This window comes from Hippocampus zosterae, chromosome 15, assembly GCF_025434085.1.
Source record: "Hippocampus zosterae strain Florida chromosome 15, ASM2543408v3, whole genome shotgun sequence".
NCBI lineage: Eukaryota > Metazoa > Chordata > Actinopteri > Syngnathiformes > Syngnathidae > Hippocampus > Hippocampus zosterae.
Window position 1 is genome coordinate 10,229,490 of NC_067465.1, and position 25,899 is coordinate 10,255,388.

The 25,899-nt window shown below is 42.8% G+C and overlaps 1 protein-coding gene across 6 annotated transcripts; it reads right to left on the minus strand.

Moving 5' to 3' along the window:
• Nucleotides 1-354: 354 nt before the first annotated feature.
• LOC127615977 (zinc finger E-box-binding homeobox 1-like) lies at nt 355-23,733 on the minus strand. Of its 6 annotated transcripts, none has more exons than XM_052087359.1 (9): nt 23,592-23,727; nt 22,378-22,518; nt 12,150-12,341; nt 10,056-10,253; nt 8,957-9,156; nt 7,580-7,703; nt 4,994-6,660; nt 4,279-4,435; nt 355-4,002 (listed from the first exon to the last, which is right to left on the minus strand). In XM_052087359.1, exons 2-9 carry the CDS (start codon nt 22,391-22,393, stop codon nt 3,356-3,358), a joined length of 3,201 nt encoding a protein of 1,066 aa, XP_051943319.1. In that variant the 5' UTR covers nt 22,394-22,518; nt 23,592-23,727; the 3' UTR covers nt 355-3,355. The 6 variants fall into 6 exon arrangements, with proteins under 6 accessions (XP_051943319.1, XP_051943320.1, XP_051943317.1 ...); XM_052087360.1 differs by lacking the exon at nt 23,592-23,727 and adding an exon at nt 22,928-23,059; XM_052087357.1 differs by lacking the exon at nt 22,378-22,518 and having other exon boundaries at nt 23,592-23,733.
• Between the last annotated feature and the right edge of the window lie 2,166 nt (nt 23,734-25,899).

Consider the following 25,899-nt stretch of genomic DNA (forward strand, 5'->3'; position numbering starts at 1 on the left):
ATGCTTGTGCCCTACTTGGAAGGAGTTTGGATCTTTTTTTTATGGCAGTGTATGAGGGGACAAGGAGGTGCACCAAGTTTTTTAAGGGGGTGCATGTCAGATTTCAAAAACATCAAGGTTGACCCAACCAGAAGTCAGGGATGCAGTCACATGTTTATTGTGAAGGGACAAACATTACAAAAAAGGACAAACGTGATGCAACACGATGGCACGACCATAACAGAGCAAATAAGGAAAAAAAGGGGTGGAGCTTCATTTCATGCGTTTTCAGTCAGTAGCTTCATAATGACGATGTGTAACACTTTCATTCGGTTCATTTTTTTAACACTAAGATAATACAATGAATATTTTTAGTTTTTATTTTGTTTTTTTTTTCTGTAAAACAAACCCAGAAAAGTCCCATAACCAAGCAGTGGGCTTAGTTTCTTGGATTTGTTGTTTTTCATACTAAAATATATTATTGTTATGAATCCATCCTAAAGTCATGTACACTACCAATAATAATGCGTAATAAATAATCAACATAAGGAAAATAAAAATAAAAACAACCCCATAAATAATACAAAAAAAAAAAAAGATTGTGTACAGACTTTGTAATACTGGCTTGGTTAAAAACACACGTTCAAGCCCAACAACAACAAAAAAAATACTGTTTCGGTAAAGTCACAAATGGAGGACACGCGCGAGTGCCATGTAGGTCAATGTTTGCCGCCCAAAGTGCAGGACATTACGCCACCGTTTTCAACCTGAACAAGTGCGCAAGTGGGCAGAATTCAATCAAGTGTGACCGTTTTAGGTGTTAAATTAAACTGAAATAATAAAATGTGTGTGGATGTTGTAGAAGTTGTAAACTTGACTTTTTTATGGCTTCAAAATGGAAATAAAATCAGAAAAAATCTTTGACTTGTTTCCATTTATTTAAACAGCTTGAGTTTTTACCGCCTTACAAATCACAATTTTTTTTAATTGCTAAAATTATTGAAGTATGCGAATGGGACATTGATTGTCCCTAAGTCAAGTGATTTTAGATGAAAGTTTAAATAACATTGAGTTAAATTGAAATTTTCACAAAATCTTTTTCAGAAATTTAAGAAAAACTATTTTTGAAGCAATTTATCAATGAGCTTTTAATGCTTCATAAGGAAAAAATATATGTAGATTTTTTTATATCAACTACCTGTTTATGCATACATTAAAACGAATTCAGAAAATCCATAAAATTGTGATCCTAATTATTTAAAACATTTTCAAAATGGACCTAATATAATGAAAATAAAATGAAAAAAAACTGTCTGCGATTTCTTTTTGGCGGGGGCTAATCTCGTAAATTTTAGCATAATGCACACACAAAAACCCTTAAAATGTATGGCTATTTAAATTAAAATGGCCCAAATTGTGTAGCAATTTTATAGAAGGAAACTTTACAAATCACAATGAAAAATGGTTAAAATCATTAACAATGTGCTGCTATTTTTTTAACCTTAACTTGAATCTTTACTGGTTTACAAATCCCAATGTATTAATTTTGATGCAACATTTCAGAATCTAACAGAAATGTGAAAACCGTTGATATTGTGTACTAATTTAAAAAGCAAACTTGTAAACATTCCTTTATGAATGATGTATTGAATGAACATAGAAATGTGGAGATAAAAAAAATTTGAAAAAAAATTTTAGGTGTTGAAAACAGCCATTTTTAAAATGTGAACAAAAGAAAAATATGATTTTGTAACTCAATTTAAACTTACTACTTTACGAATTGTATCAAATTTTGCAATAAAAAATCTATTTTTAAATGTAAAGGGGGAAAAATCAATTAATACAATCATTAAAATTGTACAAATTATGATTTACAACTTGTTTACATTTTTAACATTTATAATTTTAGATTTTCTTTAAAATTATGAAAATCATTATTATTATTATTACTAGAGGGCTGACAATGTATGATAAAAAGTCATTTAAAAAAAAAGAATTAGCGGAAAATCGTTAAAACGACGTAAATGATTTGATGACATGGCTTGCGGTGGCTGTGGTTAGCAGGCGGTCAAACAGACGCAAACATGGCGCCGGGCGCTTGTAACAGACATTAAAGCAACCTTCATATGAAACGATTAAAAAGAACATGTAATGTAAAGTAACAAAGGTGTGTTAACACCTTCCACCCGAGTGAGGAGACAATTGACAACACTGTTCAATGGCACTTTAACAGCACGCAGGTCTTGCATAAGGCAGGGGGGCGCCGCCCGTTTTGCTCGTGGGTGGGTACGAGCGGAATACGTCTTTTGTTTTCCTTAAGGCTAACAGTCAAAAATTAAAACAAATGCCAGCTGGCATCAGCTAACGCTGTTTAACACTGAAAGGGCGACAGATGGGAAAACCGTAGTGCAGCGCTTTTTTTTTTGTTTGTTTGATTTTTTTGTTCGTAGAACTCGAGGAAAATACTGATGATGTCGGAAACGTTGGCAACCCAAAATAAAATAAAAAAATTGAGTTAGTAACACGATGCAAAGTGTCTATGAACATTTGTAACACTGATATTTGCACGAGATAGAAAGAACAAAAGAAGTTCAGGCACACCTGGGTGTTTGGACACAGTTGTGGACCGTGAAAAGCAGCCAACCGGAGTCAAAGTCGAAGCCGGAATTGGAGCCAGGACCGGAGCTGGAGTCAGAGTCGGAGCCGGTATTCTTTGTAAGATTGCAAATGGACCCCGTAGAATATGACCACCCGTGGCTAAAATATACTGAGGCATACATTTTAAGTGCAGTGATCCCCCACATATTTGCGGTCCAGTATCTGCAAAATTACCTAATCACAGATTTGGAGGGGTTGTTGGGGGTTTAACCTACCCTTAATTATGTTTCTGTGCTCAGACAAAAGCAATAAAAGCAATAAAAAAAACACAGCGGCAAATAACTATTTTTGAAGTGAATTGAGGAGCTTCGTATTGACAAAAGTAGTGCTTTGCCAGAATCTCGTGGCATCTTGGCGCCAAGGAACTATATTGGAGTTGATAAGTTTGCTCTTGACAAAGTTAGTGCTTTGCCACCAACTTGGCATCTATAGGCAATTCTGAACCTTTTTGGGGGCGTTGGGGGCTGCCAAACATTGTAAAGCCATTACTTCTGTGACGAAAAGAAGAGTAACGGCCAATTTCAAGGTTGTCACAGTTTCAAAGTCATTTTGGGGAGGGGGTTCGTCGGTATTCTAAAGAGGGGTCCATTTTCAAAAGGGTCTATATTCCCTACTGAACTGGAGACCTAGACCCAGAACCAGTGCAGGAGCAGAAGCCGGAGTCGAAGCTGTGTGGCTCTCAAAAGTGTCCCAAAGGTGGAGCAGGGGGGTGGTTGGCTTATTTGGTATCCGTCACAGCTTGGTCATCGGAGGACTCTTCACTGTCCGACCAGTCCCTGATGCTTTTGTACGCGCAGTCCGCCATCTGTTCCAGGTGGACGCCGGCAGCCTCGGCCTTGTCCACCTTCTGCTCGATGGCAGACTCCTGTGTCTGATCATGCTTTAGCTCCACCTCGACCACCTGGCACGCAAATTCATCCACGTCCAGGTTTTTCTCCTTCTTTTCGTCATGTTCTTCATCTTCCACATCATCGTCATCATCTTCTTCGTCGTCGTCGTCAAAGTTGCCCTCGTAAATTTCGCACTCGCCGTCGTCCACCTGGACGACTCGGATGTCGTCCACGCACATGGCTTCATCGTCCTCTTCGCTCTCACCGACCTCCGAGTCCAGCGTGGCGTCCAGGTCGGCCACAACAATGGCGTTGGCATCGCCGTCTGGGCTGGAGCCGGAATCGGAGCCGTCTCGCTTGCAGTATGAGTAGCGGTGATTCATGTGCTGCGAGTAGGAGCCAGAGTGCGAGAAGCGCTTCCCACACTTGTTGCACTGGTAGGGTTTTTCACCCGAGTGGAGGCGCGAGTGCTCAATTAGATGGTGCTTGTGCTTGAAGGCCTTCTTGCACACCGGGCACTCATGAGGGCGCTTTCCTGCAAACACAAACACACCAAAACATCACAAAAGAGCATTTACATTTTTGTGGGGGAGGCGTTCAGAGCAGAAGTTGATGTTAGGTCATATATGTGGAAGCGAAAGGTAAGTCTCAAGTCTTATCTTTCATGTTTCAAGCACAACAAATGGCACCCTCCCTTGAAAAAGCACATTTTGAGTCTTCCTTTACCAAGTAAAACCCAAGACCTACAATTGGGAACTTAAGTCTGACTCGAATCCCCCAACTCTGGGTGACACCATCCAGTACGGCGTACCTGTATGTTCGTATTTGTGCCTGAGCAAGGAACTCCCCTTCTGAAAGACCTTGTTGCACAGGTCGCAAGCATAGACACCGTTTTCCAGACGGGGCTTCTTCATGACCAACGTCTCCTTTTGCTCATTCGGCACAGTGTCGGTACTCGGGGCCGGCGTCTGCATGGGAAAACCAAGAAAGAAAAGTTCAAGTCCGATTAGCTTCAAATACCCATTATATGTGGAGCTTTGTAGCTTTGGTTTCTCGACTTGGTTCTTCAATTAGTTGTTTACTTTGTTCGTAAATGGTTCTTGATATAGTTCATATTTTCTGTACGGGTTTATGAATTGACAACATATTTAAGTTGGTTCTTAAGTATTTTCTGACTTGGTCCTTGCTCTAATTCTTGATGTGGTTATTGACTGGCTCTTGGTTCTTCAGTTGTTTCTCAATGTGACTCTTAAATTGGTTCTGGCCACGGTTTTGCCTTTGTTCTTCAATTGGCTCTGGACTCAGTACTGGAATTTTTTTGGTAGTGTTTTTGGGAGAGTCTTTTGGCAGGCTGGAACGGATGAATGACATTTCTCTTCATTTCAAGTGGAAATTTAAATTTGATCTTGTATGAGTAGATTGATTTCATGAGCTTCAAAGTACGACGGTATCAGCAATCAGCATGCGGAGTGCCACAAGGTTCTGTACTAGCACCACTATTGTTCTTAACTCACAGCCATTCATACCTTGTGTCCGTTGAGCACCACAGTCTTGGCTGCGCCTCCAGCCGTGTTGGCGTACGTATAGGTGAGCTGTGGGATGAGGATGGTGCGCTTGGCCGAGCCCCCCAGGGTACCAAGGCAGCCCACTGTGCCCTGACCTGTGATGGCCACCAGTGTGGGCAGCTGAGAGCTGGGTACAATGCTGACAGCGGTTCTACGTGTCTGGGGCGTGGCCACATAGACAGTACGACCCCCCACCTGTTCCTTCCTCAGGCAGGTCAGATTCAGAGCCTGTGATGTTTTTTTGGCAGGTGGTGCATCCTCTGAGGGTGCAGCAGTAATGGGAGTGGTGAGGTGCTTTGGGAGGGACAGGTCCAAGGGTTCCGCCTGGGACTCTTGAGCCTCGGGGTCCTCTGGCTCGCTTTTGACGATGACCAGGTCACTGGCGTTTAACGACGGGGAATCAGACTGTGATCTAGAAGCAGCTTGCTTGGTGTCCTCCGACTTACAGTTTAGGGATTCAGTCTGTTTGGCTGCTGTTCTGTCTTGGCAGCTCTTTGTCCCAGAGTTCATCTTGGCAAACCACTTACGCACCACGCCCACAGGAATACTAACCGAGTCTGAGATCTTCTCCAGTTCTGCCTGGTTGGGGTTGGCATTGGAGGCGAAGTAGGTCTTGAGGAGAGTCAGGAGGTCATCCACGGCTGGCTCCTGCTGCAGTGTCACCCCAGCATCACTAAGCAAGGCGGCAAAGGATGGGTCCAAGGCGGCCGAGTCCACCGCCTCCCCATTGGCTGCCTTCTGGTGCTGGAGCAAGTGCAGTGCCTCCAGATGCTCGGGGCACTCATCGCAGAGAGAACAAGTGCTGGACTCAGAGTTGGGTGGAGGTACCTCACCTTCTTCCTTCTTGACGGTCATCACTTGGTCTGTTTTTGTTTCCGTGATAGGCACCGACTCTTCGGGTTCATCCTTGACCAAGCTGAGGTCCACCTTAGAAGTCGGTGGCTTGTCCGTTTTGGTCGGGATGGGTGCAGCTGGGACAATGTTGTTTTTGACAAAAAGAGGCATGGGTTGGGCAGAGGTGACAGTAGTGGCAGCGGTGGCAGGCGCGGGTCCGATGCTGTAGTTGATGATGATCTTGGTGGTCCCGTCGTGGTCCACAAAGGCAGGCAGGCTGATGATCTGCTGCTGAGGTTGTTGTACCACGATTCCCGACTTGCCCTGCACCGCTGCCCCATTGGCAGTTCCCAGAACCTGCCTCAAAACATTCCCGTCCAGGGCCACCTTCAGGACGTTCTGAAGCTCACTTAGGTTGATGTTGATGGGCGGCACCAGACCCATAGTTGGGAGCACCATAGCTACACCCTGAGACAGGGGTTGTTGGAGCTGGGGCGCCGCCCCATTGGCGGCCGGTGCCGCCAGAATGGCCGGCTTGCTTGGGGGCTCGGTCACCTCTGATTTGATTTGCGTGAGGGGCAGCTGCTCTTGGAGTGGTTTGCTTTCCACGCGGGCCGAGGTGATGGCAACCCGCGGGTTGGCGCTGATGGGCTGTGGTGACTTAACAGGCTTGCGCGCCAGGCCGTTGGGGGCGCAAGCCGCACTCACGCACTTCTTGCTGCTAATGTGCGAGCTGTACGAGCCTGAATGGGAGAATCGCTTCTTGCAGTTGGAGCATTCATATGGTTTTTCGCCTAGAAAACCAAACAAAAAATAATTACAGTTAAACAGAACTCCCTGAAAAGTGGCAGAATGACACATCAGATGACATGAAAGTTTCATGTCATCTGATGGTCTAGTTTTTTGGAATCAGTCTGTCAGAGCAACCGCTACGTCAAGGTTAGTATATGAAAGTCCTTTCTTCCCCAGTGTCATTTTCAACCAATCATCAAAGATTTGCAGATAATGTCTGAGCAGGGACATTGTTGATTTTGAGAGATCTTCAGACTAAAGGACAGAGCTGGGATCAACAGTAAAATCTCTCTGAACGTGAAAAGACTGCTCAATGTCATACCAGTAAAATTTCTGAAGCAATCGCCAAGCCTTCACAGTCATTTCCCATCATACCGCCAGATTTTTTAATTTCAAAAGCCAAAACCTACAGCCAGTAGATTTTCAAGTATTCAGCCTTATATATTGGTGTCTCAAGATAAATTTTATCCATTCAGTGACCTTGCTGGTATCTCTTGCAATTAAAATCGTCGTTCCCCATTGAAATGAATGAAAATGCCATTAATGTGTTTTGCCTTCCCCAAAATAACAAAATATCACTGTGTAAAATCTGCTTTATAAAAACATACATTCATCAATAGAATGTATAAAAAAGTTAAACCGTTTTTGCCATAATTTTGCATAATTTTCACTTGACATTGTGCTCCTCCTTCTGGTGTACTTGCACTGGCCACCTGCATATGATAATAAACTAACATACAGACACACATGACAAAAGACAATACACCTACAAAAACATTTCAATGGGTAGTAAAATGTCTTTCACCAAGACAAACCCCAAGTCCATTCGTAGGCAGAACATGTTTCCATCTCAAATCCGCATAGTATACCTGATCACATTTGTTCCTTGTCATGTTTCTTCCTATTGATTTGGCTACTCACCGCTGTGTATGCGCAAGTGCTCCTTCAGGTGGTGTTTGTACTTAAAGGCCTTGAAGCACTCCGTGCACTTGAACTTGCGAGCGCCTCCTCCACTTCCACCACCACCGGACGGCTGCACGTGACGCTGAGGCAAGAAATGAAAGAGACGCCGTCAAACACCGACGCAACCTAAATAAAAAGGATTTAACTAGAGGAACCAGTACTACCAGGCCTATTAACGCTAGAGAGAAGGGCGCCAGGTGAGAACCGTGTCACCAAGAAGGAAGTGGCCAACCTGTGCCGGACTGGCCCACTGGGATAAATAAATAGGGGTGGTTTCCAGAAGTGAACTGGTGTAACAGGACGACTGGGGGTTAAAGGAACCAGTTGAAAAAAAAGTGTTAATTATTAAAAAAAGAATGCAAATGATTCTACTTGGACCTAAAGGTTATGTAAAAAAATGTATCAGGAGGTGTAGCAGAAGTGGTTTGGTTGCAACCTACTTCAGTTAATCATTCTTAATCTTCAATCCGTGAGTTTCCTCTGGTCTGTTTGACTTTTCAACTGTCAACAGCCCATATAGGCATCTTTATCATGAGAAGACCCACAAAAAAAGTATATGGTTCAAAACAAATGGCAAACCTGCATTTTTAAAAAATTTGAAAACTGTCATTTTGGGAGTGATTTTGACCATTTCCAAGTGTCAAAGTTAATTAAAAAAAATTCCAATTCAGCCCAGGGTTAATTTTTTTGGGGGGGGTCACACTTTGTACCAATTGAATAGCCGTTGTGCTGCTGGCCATCATCAAACTTGATGTAGAAACAGAGAGGTGGGAGTTTGACCCACAAAAAAAGTCTTAATAATCTACATTGTAAAAGAAACAGGAAGTCTGATATTTTGGTTTCAAAATTACCATTTTTGAGGTACCGGTAGTTTGTCCATTTCCAAAGGTCCTCCAAAAACATTTTGTCCAATTGTCCTCTACTAGACAGACAAGTGATGATAAATTGTGAAAGATTTTCTTTTTTAATCGCTGCATATGAGCAGAGAGTGGCAAAGGTTAAAAGCTTACCAAGAAAGGAAAGTAAAATCTAGATCTTTTAAATTCAACCTCTCAAGCCAGTTTCTTTAGCAGCATGAAATTGATTGTCAAGTGTACAAAAAAAAGTCAAAAAGAGCCACTCCTGATTTTTACTTGAAGCGACCCTCTTTCGGCAACTTTAGCCATTTCCAGGGGAGATTAAAAGACAAATATACCCTCGAAACAAATCAGGACCTCATACGTGAGATGGATGGGTCATCCATATGCAGCGATGGCTATTTGAAAGTGCTCTATAAATACTGTTGACTTGACTTGACTTGACTAAATTGTGGAAAATGTGCATTTTTGTCCCCACCTGCTCCTTGTTGCCCCGGTGGTGGCTCATGTGCCTCTCGAGTTGCGAGCGGTACGTGAAGGTATAGCTGCAGTGCGAGCAGCGGTAGTTGTCTTCACTGGTTTCGTGCCGATACTTGATGTGTTCCTTCAGTGAAGCATTGCGCTTGTAGCCCCGCGAGCAGTATGGACACGTGTGCAGTTGAAGCGTGTCCGGCGTGCCTGGTGGCAAAGCGGACCGGGGAAAATAAAAACTTATGGTCTGTTCAGGAAAGAGAGATAATTACAACAACAACAAAAAAGCTTTTATGTATTTAAACATAAATGCACATGTTAGGTTTGTTGAAAACTCATTTGTACACAAAGCTTACAACGTACATTTGGTATACTGGAGAAGAAATCGCCTTTAATGTTTATGACAAAAAAAAAAGTATTGGTGAAGTGTCAGTCTGAGACTAAGATGTGACTAAAATCTCTTTCACTTTGTCTTGAAATGTGTGCAGATGTGAGATGATTTCCGAGCGTCCAGCCAGATGCAGGAGAGTGCCCGCTTTGTCCAAAATTATTCCCGTTCTTATGCTGTTTTAGCCACACCCACGCAGGAGCGCAGCATAACCTAAACAATGCATTGGAATGTTCCAATTGGTTTCAACTGGTCTAACTAAGTGTGCACAGGGGGGCAGAAAATTAGGAAGATGCAGAGCCAGCGAATACAAGGTCACACCGATAAATCAGTCCGGCCCAAGTCATGATGTGATTGTGTGCCCAAGCGAGCTAAATTCTCACAGCAAGCTGAATACTGTAAAATCGGCTTGGTGTTTATGAAAACAAGTATGCTGACTCGAAATCACCTTTGATACTCAGAAAATGTACTTGTACGTTAGGTTTATTACAGACCAAATTGCCTTTGAGCTTTACAAGAAAGGTACAGTACATGAACTTCATTGAAGAATAATAATCTAAAAAAAAAACAAAAACACACATTTATCGTTACCTAAGTTGCGTTTGATGGCTACGAAAACCCGCTACTTATGGTCATTGAAGATGAATGTGTCTTTGCAGTTTGCATGTTTGCAAAAACAACGTATTTGAGAGTACATTTCACAATATTTGCTTGTTACCGTTTTCGTCGGCGCCCCCCGTCTCCATGGGACTCTGCTCATCGTCGGGGGCTTGCGGGCTGAGGACGGCCGTCCCTTCTTTCTCAAGGATCTCCTCCTCCTCCACTTCTTTCTTCACGACAACCTGCGCCTCCACCTTTCCATCTTCATCTTCATCTCCGGACACACAGTCCTCCTCCTCCTCCTCCTCCTGTTTCACTGGAAACACAAACATGCTTTGAATGATGTTTGTTGTTCTGTTGTTCTACAGAGTCATCGCTAGAGGGCGACACAAGCGAGGGTCAGGGTTTAAAACGGGTTGAGGTTTGATATGCGGCTTTATGGGCCAGTTTTGGGGTTTCAAGTCCTTCTTTTCATTCAGTCTTCCTTCCTTTCTCTTGACATTTCCTTGCTCTGTTCCTGACTTTCCTCAGTTCATTCTATACACCCTTGTTATTTTACATCCTAGTTTCCTTCCCTCATTTATCTATCCTACGGAGCTTTTCCTCCCTCACAGCCTTCATCCCTCCTTTAATGTCTACCGTCGTATCTTTCTTCCGTTCATAGACCCATGTTTCTTCTCCTTTCTTTAACCCGCCTTTCTCCATTCCTTCCTTCTTTCATCCATCTTTCCTTTCCTGGTAAGCTTCTATCATTTGATAGTTTTCCTTGTTTCCTTCTTTTCATACCACCCAACCTCCCTTCTACCCTTCTTCACTTTCATTCCTTCTTTACACCTTGACTTTCATCATTTGTCCCTTCTCACTTTCCTCTTTTCCTTCTGTCTCTCTTTTCATACCTTCCTTTTTATCCTTCGTTCCTCGTTTCCTTCCTGCTATAATCCCTCCTTCATTCTTACTTTCCTTTCATTTTATAATCCTTCCATCCATTCAACCTTGTCTTTTCCCTTCCTCCCATCCATTCAACCAGCCATCATTTCTCCATCACCCATCCTTCCTTATTTCTTTCCATCGTTCTTTCATCCTTTCCTTGAATACATCCTTATCCGTATTCTCTTGCTTTGGTCGCACATTATCTGCTCAGTGTTTTAGTCTCGTTTGCATGGATGCCATGTTTTAGCCAGTTTAGCAGGCTAGGCTAGGCTACGAGAAGCTAAATTCAGCTCAACTAAACTAAGCGTCTCCTGGCCTTGTTTACAAGCATCACGGCATCCTGAGTCAAAGCATTGTTATTTTAATCTGGATTTTCCCACGCGCGTATGATGGTTGACATAATCCCGCCACCTGTTGGTCCAGACATGCGTCGAGTCACCGTTGGCATGTGTTTTACAAAAGGGAAGAATGTGTGTTGTTGAACTTTTCTTTCCCTGTCAGGAGGTTTCCCGCATCGCCATGGAGACAGAGGATTAAGAAGGAGGCTAGACGAGCACCAAATGCCTCTTCCTGCAAAGCTCGGTCAGCGACAGGTGAAGCGCGCGTGTCGGCATTTAGCCAGATGATCTGGGCTTCCCATGACCTCATCATCCCAATTTTTTCCACATCTGCTCCCCTCCCTTCGTCTTCACCTCTACCTGCTGACGCTTCATTTGTTCTTTTCCTTTCTTTCAAGTCTTCTCTTTTTTTCGTTTTTATTCTGACGGTTTGGTCCAAACTCCACATTTTCGTCACTTTTTACTTCCAGTAGGTGCCCCAACACGTTTGGCTGGCGTTTCTCTTTCCATCTACTCTTCCTTACATCCTTTCATACATTCTTGATTATTTTCCTTCCTTCTTATCTTTTATCCCTTCTTCCCATCATTCATTTTCCTGACTTCCTTCGTTTCTTTCTTCCACCCCGGCTTCATTCTTCCTCCCTACTTTCTTATCTTTCTTCTTTTATTTTTATTTCATTTTCTTCTTTTCCCTTTTTTCCTACCATCTGTCCATCCGTCAACTTGTTTCCTCATTTAGTTCCTCCCCCTTACTTTCTCCTTCACCCGCTACTTTCTTCCCTCTTTCCTTCCTGCCATTCCATTCTTCATGTCTTCTGCTCTCCTTCCTTTCCTATATAACCGTCTTTCAAGTTATCTTCCTTCCTTCATCCCACCCTTAACTTCCTACCTTCCCAATCATTTTGTTGTGAGTGTCCCAATATTTCAGTCCAACGTGTTCGTACCTCCATTCCAGGCTCCGTTGTGTGCTAATACTGCATTGTTGGTATCTGTTGCATCTTTGGGATGGCGGCGGCCCCTCCTCGCAACAGCGAAGGCATCGGCGTCCGGCGGGCTTTCGTCTTCCACGATGTGTAGCTTGTCATCATCATCCGAGTCGGAGCTGCTGGCCTCCAAGCCACCATTCAAGTTTGTCACTGCAAGGGAATGGGAGACCACAGGAAACAAAAATGGCAACTTTAGCGCACATAACGAAATGCAAAGTCACGTGTGCACATCATTCCAATTATGTGCTGTGTCTGCAATTGTTTGTATGCACGTGTTGATGTATGTAATTAACTTTAAAGGCGTGTGTACAGACAATTATGTAAATTGTTCTCTGTAGGTCTGAAATACTTTATGTAAAAATGTGCCAAAGTAATGACAGTAATAAAGTATATGCATCAATGTAATTATGTAATTGAGTATGTAATCAGGTAAGCATTTTTCTATGTATTTAATTATTTACATAATATATGTATGTATGTGTTTAGTTTTAAAACATCTGTGTGTACATATACTGTATTATATTATTTGTACTGGCTCATGAATTATTGCAGCAGCAACTTATTATGAAGGGGCTGCTAGCACTTCCTGTTCACGAACGGGTGAGTGAGTGGCCCAAACACCGATGACCTCAAATGAGAAATCATGAGCAAAAAAAAAAAAAACCCTCCACTGCGGGGTGAGTGCGATAAAGTCATGCACAAACACAACGAAAAAGAAGGAAGTCCGTGAGCGGTTGCCACAGGTGAGCAAAATTGACAAGAAGCGCATCACCAGACCACAACTAATGTGCTCGTGTGCATGTTGACCCAGTGCAGCTGTGCAGCATGGGAAGACTGCCAAACCCCCGAAAGACAACTACCCCACTGTGTGTGTGTGCGTGTGTGTGTGTGTTCATGTATATATGTACGTGTGTTTGTGTGTCTTTCTGTCTGCAACTAGATGTGACCAGACTTCAACACAGAGCAGCTGCAGGCCCTCTTAAAGGAACAGTCGCATAATTTGTTTTCCCCTTTAAGTAGCTATCGAGATGAACACATGAATACAGACCACTCATATCACGTGAAATGAAATTATAATATTATTTAAAACAAATTGACATTGATGAGAATTCAGACTGTCAAAGCCAACTGATTTCTTTGTCCCTTTAGGGCGGGGGTCGGCAACACGCGGCTCTCGAGCCGCATGCGGCTCTTTAGCGCCCCCCAGTGGCTCCCTAGAGCTTTTTCATAAATGTTTGAAAATGGAAAAAGATGGGAGGGAAATATATTTTTTGTTTTAAAGTGGTTTCTGGCATTATTAACGTGTTCTGTAGTATGGTAACATCCAGAGTATGTAAAAAATAAAAATAAATAATAAAAAACTGCTCTCTGTCTATTGTTGTGCTGGGTCCAATGTACTACTCTACCAAATCCTAAGCAGTACTGTATCTTATGTAGTCCTGTGTAAGTGGTAGTTTATCCTGTTTAGTCCTTTGTCCTACATAGGTTTGCATCCAATGCAGTGTGGTATCCTATGTAGTACTGTACATGCAAGGTAACCTGTACTATAGCCGATGCAGAAGTGCAATCTAAGTAGTACTGTATCCAATGTAATCTAAGTAGTTTGTTAAATTGTGTAGTATGCCATCCTATGTAGTCCTAAATCAAACCTAATGTAGATCTGTAACCCATGCAGTAATCTAAATACTGCTGTATCCTTCGTAGTACTACAGCCTTTGTCGTAGCATACTATAAAAAGCAGTGAAACCTATGTACTTCTCCATCATATGCAGCACATGTGTACTAGTTGGGATAAACACTAATGCATAGAAAATGCATCCTTTGTAGTAGTGTACTCTAAGAAATACTGTCTGCCTTATGTGGTACTGTATCCTCAGTATTCCTGGATCCTATGTAGAACTAAAATCCTCATAGGTAGGAGTATAACATTACAGTCCCTGATCTTTGATAGGACTTCATTTGTACAGATGTCGTCCTACTAAGGATACACACTACTCAGGATCCACTACTACATCGGAACTACAGGCCTACATGAACACATGTAGAATCATAAGAGGCGACAGGAAGTGACATACGAGGAAGCCAGGTGCCCACGCAGGAAGTGACTCGTAAGGAAGCAAAGGTTAAAATCGGTCACTTCCTGTTTGTGTCCCTCTGTCACTTCCTGCTTCCCATTCAGGTGACGCCCTCACGTTGAGATGTCTCAAACACGATGTCACGATTACGGCGGCCCAATGTAAAACACAGCACGCAACCACACATTAAGTGTTTTGTGGCACAACATCCATGTCTGGGGACGTCAACACAAACTTTAGCATTTGCGCTGACACTTTGTGAAGTCTACAACTTTCAATGCTCTGGAGATCAAATGTGTTATAACCAAGGTTTCTAGTCACCTGCTCATTTTAGAGACAAACACTTGAACAGGGCAAAAGTGTGCGTGTGCATCTCTGTGTGTGTGTGAGAGGGGGGGGGGGTAAGTGCACTTGCGTTTCTTCAGCAGCGCGTTACGGCTTCTCTAAGGCCCAGCAGGATGTGTTCGTATTCTAAAAATATCCACTAATTATTGTGTTTGTACACCATCTCATTTAGCATAATACATACTTTGGAACATAGAGTTCTATGTCCATTATTTAATGGAGGTATGAGGAGCCTTGGGTGAGAGATGGGTGAAGGTTGAGGGAAAATGGATGATAGATGAGCCAAAATGGGTGAGCAACTATGAGAAAGAAAGAAAGCAAGAAAGTAAGAATGAAAGACAGACAGAAATGATGGACGGACAGACCGACAGATAGGCAAGAACCTGTTATGTGTTGAATGAGTGAGTCCCTTCAATTGCTGGAAGGTGTGCGCAGCGCTGTGTCCCATTTAACATAAATTTGAAAGCGATTGGTTCATTCTGAATAAAGCCACATCCAACCTCTCAAAGGGTGTGTGCACTTATGCGACCACATTACCGTCGCTGTTTGTTTTTACTTCCCCTCTCAAAAATATATCTTTTGCTCCAATTGAATGGCACAGTTCAAAGATAGCAACGATTGGGAAAGTTTAAAAATGAATTATTTGGGTCTCAAAGAAAAATGTTTTAAACATGGGTGTGTAGACTTTTTATAATCACAGCAGTTGAATAAAAAGTCACCACGCCTGTTCCAAAGACAAACACTAAAGGGATTTTTACTTTGACGCCATTGAATAGGAAGTATGCTTGTGTGTCACGCTATCAAGCAGTTAGCACAGTTAGCATGGAGTGCGTTAGCATCACAGACATTAATCAGAGCGCCCCAAGTGGCCTTCATTAGCGCTCCTCTGCGGGGACTCGTCGGTCTCCGACGTGCCGCAACTTGATGCTAACAGCTTCATCGAGATGGACTCTCGGGATGTGTGCATACACACACACACACACACACACACACAAAAACACACTTATTTCAATTAACCTGCGTAGCAGCAAGTGGTCCTTTGCAATAGCAAGCGCTATTCTGTTGCTTTGAGTTTCTGAAATTGTACATTATACAATAGTAGTCAATTTTGAAAAATAAATATGAAAAACTATTATTTTTATTTTTTTGTCGGAATAAAGCTCGACTCGCTCCGCCTAGCAACAAGTGGTCCTTTGCAAACCCTTTGGCACAGCTCACTGATTGAATAAAGTAATTTATTGGCTAAATTTTAGGACGAGCTGAAGTACTCCTGTTATGTAAGCAAGTCTACCTACAGTAAGTGCACGCTGCGGTGTGCTTGGGTCCGTTTTTTTTTTTAAACCCCCCTATTTAGTGCAACCAGCTGCTTCTTTTGAGCCTCTCAGGCCCAGCCAAAGAAAGAAAGGAAGTAGGACAGCGAGATATGCAAATTCAACACCGCCACAAGAGAGACACAAGACTTTCCCACCGCCCACACTGAAGGGGGAGGAGGATTTAACACACACACTCACACACACACGCACGCACACACACAAACTTTTGTTTTTTCCCCCGCCCCTCCAAAAAAAACATATTAAAGATGAATATTACATACTGAAGAAGCTATGACGGTATCATTCATCTGTTGCATAATTATAGAACTGTAAAGAAGGATTTGGATCAAGTGTAATCTGGTGCGCTTAAAAAGTGGTCATTAAAGTGAAGGAAAGGCTTTAAAAAATTGCATGGCTCACAGACGGTAGGATAAACCATACTGTATATCACCTCAATGTCTGAAAGAAAGGAGACAACAAACATAAAGAAAGAGGAATGCAAGTTAATATCAGTGACAAAAAAAGACAGTGAGCAACACTAGTCAGACGGAAAAAGATGCAAAACTGCCAAATGTGTTGTTGTTTTTTTTCTTATTCCTGCCGTTTGCGCTCGTCTCTCAATCTGTCTCTGAATTGTACTACAATGATAGCAGCAGGTGTTGTTGCAGTACGCCTGCCATTGGAATTGCTTCCCTTTGTATCCCATTGATGATGTGAGTCCTGTGAAAAGCAGCATGATGACTTCTGTTGTGATTCAGACATTGCATTGGTAATGAGACGGCTGTATGTGTCCTGAAACACGTTTTGACACTGATTTCACTTTTTTCCCAAGCACATCAGGTTTTTAAAAACGTATGCAATATGTACGTTGTAATTGACAGCTCTGACTTTTCAGAGAAAAAAAATCAATTTGTTGCTAAACCTAATCATTCTTTTGTAAATACTTCTAAATCTGTTATGACATTACATGGATTATTATTATTATTATTATTGTTAATAGGAATGTACAATGCCACTTTTTTTTCAGACCAATAACAGAATCAACTCACCAATTTTTTCCGTGGGCCACTTTGGAGTGACCTCTTCCGTCGGAGGGCCATTACGACAGTGAAACCGAATAAACGTTTAATCGTCACATCGTATTATTACTTGTACATGATTTGCTTCGCAGGCCACATCAATTACGTGGTGGGCCGGATCTGGCCCTCGGGCCTTGGGTTTGAAGTAACTAGTACTACTTAGGCTTTTGATATCTAAAATTTCTACAATACCAATCACAGATAATTTTAAAGAAAGGGCTTTTGTTTAGCGTTGACAAAAGACAGAACAATCCATCTGCAGGCCTCGAAAACTTGACCGTTATGCTCGTAAATACTCCCCATTTTTCAATGTGTGCGAGTAAAAATGTCATCCGGTCGCAAAGCGTAACTGCATGTTTTACTAGTCCTACTGGTACATACAATGAAGGCTCTCCAACTCCGTGTGCCAGACTGCACACAGAAGACGGACCATGCGTCCGGTTAAATATGACTGTTGAAAAATACAATATGTCTATGGCTGCTTGGGAAGCATTAAGCAATGGCTAGCCCAAACACTGATACCTCTCAAGTTCGGCAAGGCGCAAATTTGCTTTCAAATACAGTCGGACATTTCAAAATCAAATCAAAACAGTCCTTCGATGCAGGGAACGTCAATAGCTACAACTGTAAATATTCGGGCTTGCTATCCATCGCTAAAAGCTGACGTACATGAAGAAGAATGATCAGGGATGGGAGGGTTATTTTGCTATTTTACTTAATTGCAATCAATGTTCCATATTGTTATATATGTGATAATACCCAATCGAACCACGTGGCTTCCATCCTTCAGGCGAATGATTGGGATGTGAAAACCTAAGTATTCCTTGAGCGTTTATATTCACCAAAGGCTTAAAAATTATGTTTTTAAATTAATATTTTGGTGGGTGGCACGGTGGACAACTGGTTAGCACGTCCGCCTCACAATGCAGAGGTGCAGGGTTCGATTCTGGCTCCAGCCTTCCTGTGTGGAGTTTCAATGTTCCACCCGTGCCTGTGTGGGTTTTCTCCGGGTATTGTGGTTTTCTCCCACATTCCAAAACAATGCACGGTAGATTAATTGAACACTCCAACTTGTCCCTTGGTGTGATTCTTAATGGTTGTTGGTTGTCTAAGTGTGGCCTGTGATTGGCTGACAACCAGTTCAGGGTGTCCCCCACCTACTACCCAAAGACAGCTGCGATAGGCTCCAGCATGCCCGTGACCCTGGTGAGGATAAGCGGATTAGAAAATGAATGAATGGAATATTTTGGCCCATGAGATTTAAGAACATGCAAACCTCACACAGGAAGGCTAGGGCCCAGAACCGAACGCGGGACTTCTGTACTGACTTGCTAACAAGTCGTACATCAACAAATATGGTCATGCTGTAGTGCCTCAAAAACTGACCAAATCTCTGCTTCTGCGACCAAGTGAAAAAGTTGAAAACGCCCTCGGTTGGGGTCTTTCTTAAAAATAAGGTAAAGTGCCAAAAAATACAATTCTGTCCCTATTTATAGCTCTGCATATGCCCCCTTAAAACTCACATTATTAGCAGTTGTTCTAGACAGTGGTTGTTACAGTCTCAAATGTCTCAAATCAAGTATCAGAGGGTGTTTTTGAATTTCAACCTGAGTACCAACATGTTGTTTTTTGTTTTCTCTGTTCTCTCTCTTTTCTCAGCCTTTGCAATTGCTGTTCTCTCAGGCCCTCCAACTGGGTATCCAAAGGTAAATATTGGCATGTTTAAAAAGAAAAATAACAATTATTTTCTTTGTCTTTTTTTTGTTCAAGGCAACACGAAGCGTGCTGATGACATCACAGCATTTTAGCGTGTGATGTAATCTGATTACTTAAGCGTTCACATTGTGCCGACTTGCACATGTGCTCCGAATGGCTAACACAAAGCGTTTGGAGCGGAGAGAGGGGGGAGCTCCATGGGGGTGAACTCTGACCTCTTAAAGGGAGCAGAGGGGGTGCTCAGACTGGCAAGCAAACACTTGGTTGTCCAGATGCTAAGGCCATTCTTGGGTTATTTCAATTTTATTTAGCGAACATTTCAACAATTTTTCCTCATCATTCTTGTTTTCCTTTTGGCCCAAATCAAGTCAAATTTATACAGCATTTAATTGCAGAAGCGTCTCAAAGGGCTTCACAAGCCCACAGATGACAAATAATGTCATTTTAGTGCCTGCATACCAAGCTTGCATACAATTCAAATTCAACAGTACACACAGGCATGCTATTATGTAACAACAAGTCAGAAGCTGATGATTTACTGACACCTTTTGCAACTCGGACTCATTATGGGACACCTTAGTGCATGTCAATACAAAAACAGTGTTGTTATGCAAAGCCGGTAAGGAAAGAGGCAGTTTCCCCACTTTAACACACACACACACACTCATACGCATACTCCTCAGCTCAATTAGTCACAGAGCAGTAGCAGCAGCAGCATTAGCAGCACCAGCAACAGTGGTCCGGGGCGCACCTCCCCCCCTACGCACCATAAAAGGCAAAAAAGGGGTGGAGGACTTGATGCTAACTTGCTAAAGACGTCCTGTTGTGCATTGTCATTCCATTTGTTACACAAAAGCGCATAAAGAGAAAGCAACGTGGCAGCAATACATTGCAGCAACCAATAGCCAAAAACAGCATGGGGACCTTTGAACCCCCCAGTCCTCCTCCTCCATCCCCAAACACACACACACTCACAGATGTGTTCATTTGTGTAAACACAGTATCACACGTTATGTGAACCTAGATGAAGATGCACAAGACACTGAAATATGAATCACAATCTAGCTGACGTACAGAGCAGAAGGACACTGCTTATTGGCTGAAAAAGAGTCGCGTGACTCCAAAGCAGGAAGTTAAAGCACAACACACAGGCAGGACACAAATATTGTCAAAACTCAAACTCACTTGTATTCTTTGGCATTTGACTCAGCATGACTCTTTGTTACCGATTTGTTGCTTTACTGTTGTATATGTTAGTTGCTCCATGTACAGTACTTTGTATGCAGCGATGGCTGTTTGAAAGTGCTGTATAAATACAGTTGAGTTGAGTGTTACAAAGGGTCACTGGTCAGCTGAAGCCTATCCCAGCTGACTGGGTGACAGGCAGGGTACACCCTGGACTGGTCCCCAAACAAATCTAGAGAGCAAATGCACAAACAATAGACTGGTCACCAGTCAATGTCAGGGACCATATAAATAAATAACAGACTGGTCCCCAGTCTGTAAGGGCTCATAGAGACAAACAAGCATTCACGCCGACAGACAATTTTGAATTGCCGATGAAGCTAACATGATAGCGTTTTGTTTTTGGAACATGGATGGACTCAAGCATGGTAAGACAACATTACCATTGAAACTGCTGCCACAAAAGAAAGCCAAATTAGGTGACATAGCGAACGCAGCGTTGAGTCCCCCGGCCCCATTAAAAAAAAGACTGAGCCTATTGTATGTGGGGTTTATTCAACAGGTTTCAGACGATAAGGATTTTGGAACAGATCATCAAGTTTGAAAAAAAAAACACACAATCTGATCAGAAGATGAACCAATAAATCCAATCTAGTGAACAGACTTCTTTATTTACTGCACAGTCTAGCCTCACTATTTGCGGGGGACACCTGGCCCACATATAGCCAAAATTGAGTTTAATTGCCAGTGCCCAGTGAAATGCATTTGGGAGAAAATAAACAACAATTAAACCCTAAAAATTCTGACCAAAACACTACGACATGGAACATTGGATGGGGGGAGGGGTGATGGGGGGGGGGGGGGGCTCTGTTGAAACAAAGCCCCCTCGCCCTCTAAAATACAAATTATTAGAAAAAATTGGAAAAAAATATTTTAAAAATATGATTGTATATGCTGAGAAATCTTGCATGATGGCAGCACATAATATTCCTGGAGTGAATAAGACTGTGCTTGTTGTTATGTCTTATTTTGAGCTCAGATCAGCAAATTATGACATTACAACCGATCACCGATTTTGTATATGTCAAATATCTGCTGATCAGATCTGTGTAAAGTATAGGCGAGTCTAAAATCTCGTTTTACGCCAGATGCCCTTGCTGGAAGAACCCAGCCATTTTCCATGGCTGCCCTGACTGGGATGTGAACCTTGAACTTGAGTTCGAAATCAGCAGTGTGAGCAAGCTATGCGGCCACCACAGACATTTTCTTGAAATGTTACATTCAATTTTCTTCAGCTTCAGTACACGAAACTCAATAATGGTGATCGGTTTCAGCCCACACAAATCCAATCTGCAACCCAATCTGCTGAAAATACAGAGGTACCCAGCAAAAAAATTCTGAACGGAGCCATTTCTTAATTAACATTTGGATTTTTTTCCCCTCACATTTAAACTTGTGTTATCCTGTACTTTCATAAACATAAGGTATGTACTCATGTTAAAGTTTTTAAAAATCGTGATTTTATTGTGTGACATATTTTTTTTGACTGTCTTGGGGTTTTTTTCTCAGTTATTTTACTGTTTTGGCCCAAAAGCATTTTCACTGATTATTTCATTCATTACTGTAACACTATGACTTTATGTTGCATTTGAACCCTGACACAATATTTTTAATTCTTTTTACAATTGGAAATATTTATAATTTTTTCTCACAGACATATGTGTCTGTGTATGAATACATAAATATGTATGTGACATATTTATGTATTTTACTGATACTTTGCATAAGTAACACAGAGCCAACTACTAATAGTCGCTATATTTAACACGCAAATAATCAATTATCAGTCATACGGAAGCGAACGTCATTCTTGTCTATGACGTCATGTGATTTCCACAATGATATACAAATCAGGTCACCATCATCATCCTCATCATCACCATCAAATGGCTTCGCCCCGTGCATAAAGATAAAAAGGGGGAGGCGGGGGCAACACCTGCGGCCATGACAGCACCTTGAGCACACCCCCGCCTACCCCACACCCACCCGTGCCCCGCGCCGCGTCTTCCCAGGACCATGAACGCACCACACGCGTCACAAACAACCTCCCAAAAAAGCACCTTGGTGTAGGTTTGGCATCACCTGTGCGGCACGACGGAGCCAAGCGAGCCTCAAGCCGGAAAGAGGAACGGGGAGAGGGATCCCGACCCCACCCCAACCAGCCTCCCTCCACTGCAGTGACGGCCGCCATTGAGCCGATAAAAGTGCGAATGAACAGCACAGCACAATGGACGACGAAGCACAACGCGTGGAGTAATGTTTTTTTTTTGCGCAAACTAAACGGGTAACATAAAAAGGGAGTCGAGGAAATTAAATCACGCACAACTGGGTCACGACAACATAAATCCCGCGAGAGTATAAAAGCAAAAAAAGAACAAGAATAAGAGGGGAGGGGGAAGAAAAGCATCGCTACCTGCGCAGGTTGTCATTTGCAGCCCCTTGTGCGTGTGTGTGTCCAGGTCCTCGCGACACGCACGCCACGAGATCCGCTTCCGGTCGAGCTTCTGCAGGTATTCTTTTAATTCTTCTGATTTCTAAGCCATCGCCGAGCCGCCTTCAGGTAAACATGAGCAGGAGGAGGATGAGGAGGATGGTGATGATGATGGCTCCTGGACGGACGCACCGTCCTGACGTCATCACGACAGGAGAGAGGGGGGAAAGGTGTTCTCCACCCCCTCCCATCCACGCGCGACTAACGGTCCCTATTATTAGCAGGCTAATGCCAGCACAGCGCGCAAAGTACCACACTATGTGTTTTTCGACTCAAAACCCTCGCCGAATTTACAGGTGCGTAAAGTAGTTGCGACACGATGCCATGTGGTTCTGTTTTGTGGCGTGGACAAGCACTTCCACGTGGGTTTGCGTAGATTTAGCGGATTAGTTAAACGAGTCCGGTGTGAGCGATGACGCCGAAGATGAAAGTATTCCCACACTTGTTTTTGCATAATCAGTTCCACGCTTACCTTCAACAAGGCAACATTTGGTGCAACAGCAGGGAGGAGGAAGGGAGGAAGATGAGGATGAGGAAGAAGAGGAGGAGGAGGAGGGGGGAGCGGGAAGTAGCCACGAAATAATAAACATCCCCATCTCTCTGCCATCATCACTAAACCTCGTGCGAAAACATCGCACTCTAGCTGTGACCGCTGGAGCCAGTCTCCGACCATCAAGGCGATACGAACCGAGTTGTCGCTACCCTGACGCAGCACTCCGACGGACCTGGGTCGGCGGCCCTTCCGAGCACCGCGGAGACTCGCTCGGCCCCGGCCCGAGCTTTCATCCGCTTGCCGTTAACAAAGTGCGCGAGAGCGGGAGGCCACGTTGTTGTGGAGAAAGAAAAAAAAGGCAACTACAAAAGTGCATAAAGTGGTTGAAATAAATCAGAAAAGTCACAAAACAAGCGCGCCTGACTTCTTGTGACAGTTAACGGTTCAGAGAGAGTACCGCTAGGCGGAGGGAGAGACGCCACCCAGGTATAACGGTACCCCCCCCCCCCTCCAAACCCCCCCCCCCCTTAAAGTCCACCAAAGTCGACCTTAACAAGTCCGGGAGGGGAGGTAGTGGGGGTCCGGTCCAGGCCCCGGTCCCCACAGCGGCGGTGGCCCGGCCCGGGCGGAGTTCAACACTCACCGCTGCTTCTTTTCGGGTTGGCCTGTTTTCTGCGCTTACACCTGGGGCCATCCGCCATGATCGCCTCGCTGCGTGTCTGAAGCATACAGCCACTCGCGAGACGGCCCCCTCACCTCCACCCCCACCTCTTTGCCCCCCTCCCCCTTCCTCACCCACCCATGTCTGCTTTACGACGTCACCTTCCCCCCGCCTCCTTTCCGAACACCTGGTTTGCGACGCTACCTCCTGCTTTACGACGTCACCTCACCCCTCCTTTTCTTCTGGAGCACGAACACCTGGTTTGCGACGCTGCTTTCCGCTTTACGGCTATCACCTTTTTTTGTCGTTACCATAGATCCCTTCCAATCTTCCTTCATCTCTCGTGGACGACACCTGTCTTACGACGTGGTGTACTATTATACGGCAACAGCTTCGCGGTAGTTGCCATTATACTCATGCTCTTCTCCGCATTGCTCGCGATGAACACCTGTTTGCGTCTCTGACTGATGATTTACGGCAAACACCTTCTCATTCGTTACCCTGGATCCCACCAACCTGGTTTGCGCCGCCGCTTCTGGCTTTACGACGTCATCTCCCCCCTCCTTCTTTAGCTGAAATACTCTTTCCGAAGCTGTTATTACGTAAAAATCCCAACCTGAATATATAATAAAGATTTAAAATATGACCTCTTTGTGTCACACGATTACGTGTTTTTAACCATTACTGAACGTTTGCTGTCTTTACCTAATGAGAGCACCGGGTTCACGACATTGTCTTCTCCTTTACGTCAGCACCTTCTGCGTCCATAAATACTAAAAGTCCCCCGCCTCCTTTTCGTGTCGAACACCTGGTTTGCGACGCTGTGTATTGCTGTACGGCAAATGCCTACTCGTTCTTTACACGGCCCGTTAGTTTACACGATTGTCAAGACACAACACTTGTACTTGTATTTTTATATAATTAACTTATTAAACATCTGTAACTAAAGTACACGTTATCCAGGTGACACAGCTAGGCACATGCCACGAAGATTAATGCAAAGTGCTGAACTTCTATCCATCCATCCATCCATCCATCCATCTATAAAATAAACAATAGATCCATCTCCCTGGAATGTTTTTATTTTATTAAACAATTAGCTGGTTACATAAGTAATTTTAAGAAGACTAGTTTGAAATAAGAGTTATTTTATAATGAAAATAAAATGTTTACATTCAAGTACCGGTAAATAATTGAGTAATTGATGCTAATTCATTATAAACAATACATTTTTAAAAAGAAAAATGACAAAACATTTTTTTTACAAAAGATAAAATATTTTACACATAGTACAAATGTTTCTTTGCAGTTGTATTAAATGGTTCATGATAACTGTATGTATTAATTTAAACACTAATTTTATTAATAGTGGGATGGCAATTTACAACAACTAACTAAATAGCATTTAGTAATGATCATTAAAAAACATAAGAATAAAGAAAATATTGAAATGTTCATGTTCAGTCTTACTTTCCCCAAAACTCCCAACAAATCACAAATTCTGCAAGGATACATAAACCTATGAGCATAGTTGTACATACTCTTCATGCACATTTATACATATATTTACTTGGATATTAAATGAATATGATAGTATTATATATTGACGTTCAATACTAAAGACAACGAACTGTCACGACTTTCAGATTCTTCTGGCAAGAATGGAAAATTGTAAAAGGTTAATTTTAGAGCAGTCTCATCAATCAATCAAAAAAAGTAATTTGTGTTTTGCACAAATCATCATTTGGTAACATTTTATGACAAAGAATGTCATGAAAAAAAAACAACACTTGAAAATACAATTTTTTCCCCAAATGAAAATCTCCAATGGCTTTTCTACAGTAATGACAGGAAGTAAATTGTCAGTTTTTCTCTTATTACTACCAATAATCATTATTACATTATATGTTGACAAAGTGACAAGTATAATAAATATGTCCAAGTCTTTGTTTCATGTTGCAGGATTAGGATGAAAAAAAACCCCAAACTTGAATGCCCATATGGTGCCTAAGCAGGGGCCCCTCAGCTCAACAGGAGGTCACAGTAGGTCAGTAAGGTGGCCTTTGCTGTGCCCGTCAGACTATTCTTGTACATGGAAAAGATCGTGTTTCCATACCCTCAGCGTGCACCAGGTGCCCATGAAAGCCACATACGAGTCTTTTAATCCACTTTAGCTGAAAAACTGCATGGTCAAATGACAGCAGGGATGAACATTTAGTGAAGAATCAGATGCTTAACTCCAGTTATAAAAAAGCAGCGTTAATCTTTTTGTTGCTAATTCTTACATATT